Genomic DNA, 4,336 nt, shown 5'->3' on the forward strand with positions numbered 1-4,336 from the left:
AGAAGAGCAGGCAAAGCAGTGATGGTGGTGGTGTCCTATTTTTGGAGGAGCTATCAGCAGCCCAGTGGCATAGGTCTGAGTGACAGGACAAGTGTTTGGTTGGACCCTCCCCTCGCTCATTTGAGGCAGACATTCCTCAGTGTAAGCAGACACAGACCCTGTGCCATCATATTTCTCCCTCCTTCTCCCCCTCTCTCCCCTTGGCTGTGATAGTTGGCCCACTCTTGGCATGGGTGGGTGCACAGACGTGTGTGTGTGTGCGCGCATGTGGGTGTGTTCAGGTGTGAGCGTTGGCCTTGGAGCTGGACTCGGAGAAAGAAGTCAGCACCCGGACAGTGTGGCAGGCAAAGAGCAGGTCAGAGCTCAGTAAGGGGGCCCTGACCGCTAACCATGGGGCCAAAGCACTAAAGGGCCCCCATAGAGAAATATAAAACAAGAAATAGGAACGGAACATAAGCAAGAAGGAGAAGAAAAGACAAAAAGACAAAAACAACAAAAGACTGAAGGACAATGGTTGCAGAGGAAGTGATAATTTCATTATCTGGTGGAGCACCATGGGGGTTTCGTCTCCAGGGAGGAGTGGAACATCAGAAACCGCTCCAGGTGGCTAAGGTAAGACAAGTCACTGAGGAGCTGTCAAATCATGGTAAAAATCTGGAAAGTGGACGATTCAAGAGAAGTGAAACATCAGCTGAGATATAAGTAGAGATTGAAGAAGCTGTGAACGCAGTTGAAATGGAATATTGGCTGCCATGCTGGTTGGTCCCGGGCCTGAATATGAGTCATCATCTTGTTTGAGAACAGTCTTTATGCAGAAGCACGTTGATGATTGATTGGGTGAACTTTAAACTTTAGGCTTGAGCTTGGAATGTGGAGCAACCCTGCTGCATTTCTGCTAATTATTGCTGCTTATCCAATTAAAGCGGATAAAGCTAAAACTTATAGGAAGTAGAGCGACAGGAAATGTGCCCAGTCAAATGACTTTGTGATGCTTGATACTTTCACCAGTTAAATGTGTACACTGTAGGTGTCTATATTGCAAAGGGCTCAAGCGGACACTTCACACTATTCACCCTATGCCAGTGATCTGATTTGTGCTACTGAACTAGAATGTTTTCACTGTATCATCACCTCTGTTAGAATCTCAGATAACTACAGCCATGCTCAGTCATGTTTAAGGTGACAGATTATCTGAGATTTATTTGGAGACACACACATCACTGGGTGAATCTGGTGTGACTTTTGCATGTTTGTGAGCGTTGCAGGTTTATATGCTAATTTCCTTGAATTCATTGTAAGGAAATACAAAAAGAGCACAGTGGCAAACATTGTGCACACATGCATATGCATACACACACACACTTGCAGTAATAGTTGACTGGGCAGACCTTTTCAAGGTAGCTATATTTGGTTGAGAAGCTGCAGGTCACGGGGTCAGCAGAGGTGTGCGTTTCAGCTCCCCACTCAAAAATGAACCTCATTCACTATTTTTGCCTGGACACTATAATCAGTTGCTGCTTAGAGAAGTAGATATCTTTTTTACATGTAGTTCATACTATTCATGTTCAGCTTACAGCTGAGAATAAATGACAAGTCAATTTAATCAGTGCTGATAGTTTCTCTTTTTCAGAATAAATATTTTCTTTTTTCTTTTCCTCGCTTGTTTTTACGCCATCTCTGATGTTGCCTTACTGTCTCCTTCCCACTATGTCCTTAACTGCTTGAATCTTAATGTTTTTTTTTACTAGACAGAGTTTGTAATAGATGTCCAACACAAGGATATGTGCAATGGATCAAACACCAATAGATATTTTTGCTTAGAATCCTGGACAACGGTGAATCTTGATTTGCAAATTGTGTTTTATTCATTAAAAATCAAAAATGTGCTATCCATCATCCTATGAGACAATCACCATCACAATACTTGTGTTGAAAATGTTAACGCTACATTTAGTGGACTTGGAATGCAGTGGTATGTACACAAGCGAGCCACAGGACACCAAATCACCTTGACGGTGGTGCACAGCTGTTTCTGTCTGACAATCCAAAATGGCGTGCTCCTTCACCCCTCATAGCAGAAAGGCATAATCGTGTCAGGTCGTACACTATATTGTCCATAACAGGCGGAGCACAGCACCACTTCACAGAAAGAGCCAATGTGTCAGTCCCTGTGTGTGTTTATTTATACAAGTTTATGTGTATTTCTGTGTCAGTGTATGTGTACATGCAAGCATGTAAGGGTATTATTACAGTCATGGCTTGTAACCACAAGGCGACTGACTGAATGAAGAGCTGATATGCATGCAAAGGCCACTTTGAAAGGCTTAGCTTAATGGGGAGATGGGACTTCATTACAGGCCTATCAGAATAGCTGGACATTAATGTAATTAGGCTAATGCTAAGGAATAATTCCATATCTCTGAAATCTAACATACAATATTGAGTCTATCCATGGCCAAATGTCACCTTAGAGTGCAACAACAATGCAATGCAGTCTTTGTTTTAAACTTTCCAAGAGCTGCTTTGAATTTTTTACAGGACATGTTGACATGACTAACACAGACCTTAGGGGAATCTGGGTGCAGGCACAACACCATGGTCCTGACAGAACTCTGGCACAAAATAGCAAAGCACCAAATGAAGATGGCTGCTGGCTGACATTCTTCTGCTAAAGTGTGCATGAGTGCCCCACTTACGCAATATGTGGCATACGTCCGCAGCAAGATCAAGCTGTCAGGATACAATCTGCTCCGCCAGTCATAATCACAAGGCTCAGTTAATTTTTTTAAATCCTAGCAGCAGAAACGGCAGCCAAACATGCAGTTCTCAAGCATATCAAGCATTATCAGTCCAGTACACTTCAGACTTGAACTTGGTGTAGCTCTGATACCTGACATAATAGACTTATCCAATTAGATCTGACTTGCAAGACTTGCAAGTAATGAATATCCAACTCTTAAAATGGGAAAAATTATAAAATCTCTGCACATGTAAATACAGCAGCATCAGGGCTCATGAATGAAAACGTATTTTCAGTATGATGTGCAAATTCTTCAAAGCCTTGAGTCATGATATGAAACTTAAAAGTCTTCAAGAACTTGACAGTTGTTCGAATCAACAAATTCAATGTATTCAGTATTTTTGTTGCTGTGCAAAATGTTGCCTTCCTTTGCTTTATTCAGGTGCGTAAACGCAGCAAGGCATGCAGAGCTGGGCTGCAGGAGGGTGACGAGCTGTTGTTCATCAATGAACAGCCATGTGAAACACTGTCCCATGCCCAGGCTATGAACCTAATTGATGGCTCAACTGGAATATTACACATCCGGGTCAAAAGGTAACAAAATAATTACACTCATTCATTAATGCTGTCCCATCCAGAAAAACTAATTTCATCACAGACTTAATATCCCCATTCAGCCCCATCATTTTGATGACCCTCTATTTATTTGTTTGTTTGCAGAGCACCTGTAGGTTTTCAGTCTGTGGTGCTTGTGACCCGCGCGCCATCTCCCCGTATAGACAAAGAGTACCGTGCTGCTTTGCGTACCATGTCACCCAACCAACCCCATCATGCACCTGTCCGGGAGGTCCATTGTAGCCGCTCTTCCCTGACCAGTGGTTTGACATCTCCACCTGGCAGTGAGGCCTACTATGGTGAGACTGACAGTGATGCAGATGTGGCAGGCTATGAGAGGCAGCGCCGACAGAAACGCCGCAGTCCCAGTAACTCCACCCCAGGGAAACCGACAGGACGAGCCTCTCCTGAGGGCGGGGAGACATCGGAGATGAGCGGCTATGACAGCGCTCCAGATGCACACGTCTACCCTCCTTTGTTGGATAAACGAGGGGGAGATGGAAATGAAGGAGGAGGGCTACCAGGGGTGGCAAGGAGGGAAGTGATTTATCAGCCTCCTGGTCCAGGAACGTGGTCCTCCCAGACATCCACTGAGACCTCCTCCATTATCTCCTCAGCAGATGACCAGGGACCGCGGGATGGAGGGCAAGAGGAGGACAGTGGCTTTCTGGAACCAGCCAACGTGCCTCTGGTTTCCCCTGAGAGGGCAAAGGAGGCACTGATGCTGGGCTATTATGATTATTTATTTAATTGGAAGTTACTGAGCTTTTTACTCTGACTTGTTTTGTGGAATAAATGCATTCATGACATCACAAATCATGCGTGGGTGATACAGAACCGAAAAAACCAACCACTGGTACTGGTGTTAATGGCCTTTGTTAAGCTGGTTCAGGGTGATCGTTGCTGCCAAATCAGTAGAAATATTCCCTTACAATATTGTGTCAAACCAGCTGGTGTCATCAGATGATGATTTAACGTGCA

At 44.2% G+C, this 4,336-nt stretch overlaps 1 protein-coding gene across 1 annotated transcript; it reads left to right on the plus strand.

The window, feature by feature from the left end:
• The first annotated feature begins 244 nt into the window (after positions 1-244).
• On the plus strand, positions 245-4,133 carry LOC122760944 (synaptopodin 2-like protein). The gene is made up of 3 exons (XM_044016142.1): positions 245-612; positions 3,183-3,334; positions 3,461-4,133. Exons 1-3 carry the CDS (start codon positions 511-513, stop codon positions 4,131-4,133), a joined length of 927 nt encoding a protein of 308 aa, XP_043872077.1. The 5' UTR covers positions 245-510.
• The last annotated feature ends 203 nt before the right edge of the window (positions 4,134-4,336 follow it).

The sequence above is a fragment of the Solea senegalensis genome, unplaced genomic scaffold (genome assembly GCF_019176455.1).
Source record: "Solea senegalensis isolate Sse05_10M unplaced genomic scaffold, IFAPA_SoseM_1 scf7180000014209, whole genome shotgun sequence".
Taxonomy (NCBI): Eukaryota; Metazoa; Chordata; class Actinopteri; order Pleuronectiformes; family Soleidae; genus Solea; species Solea senegalensis.

Coding starts and splice junctions, on each gene's coding strand:
- LOC122760944 (XM_044016142.1), top strand. CDS start 511: ATGGTTGCAGAGGAAGTGATAATTTCATTATCTGGTGGAGCACCATGG. Junction 613..3,182: donor AACCGCTCCAGGTGGCTAAG/GTAAGACAAGTC, acceptor TGCTTTATTCAG/GTGCGTAAACGCAGCAAGGC. Junction 3,335..3,460: donor TTACACATCCGGGTCAAAAG/GTAACAAAATAA, acceptor GTTTGTTTGCAG/AGCACCTGTAGGTTTTCAGT.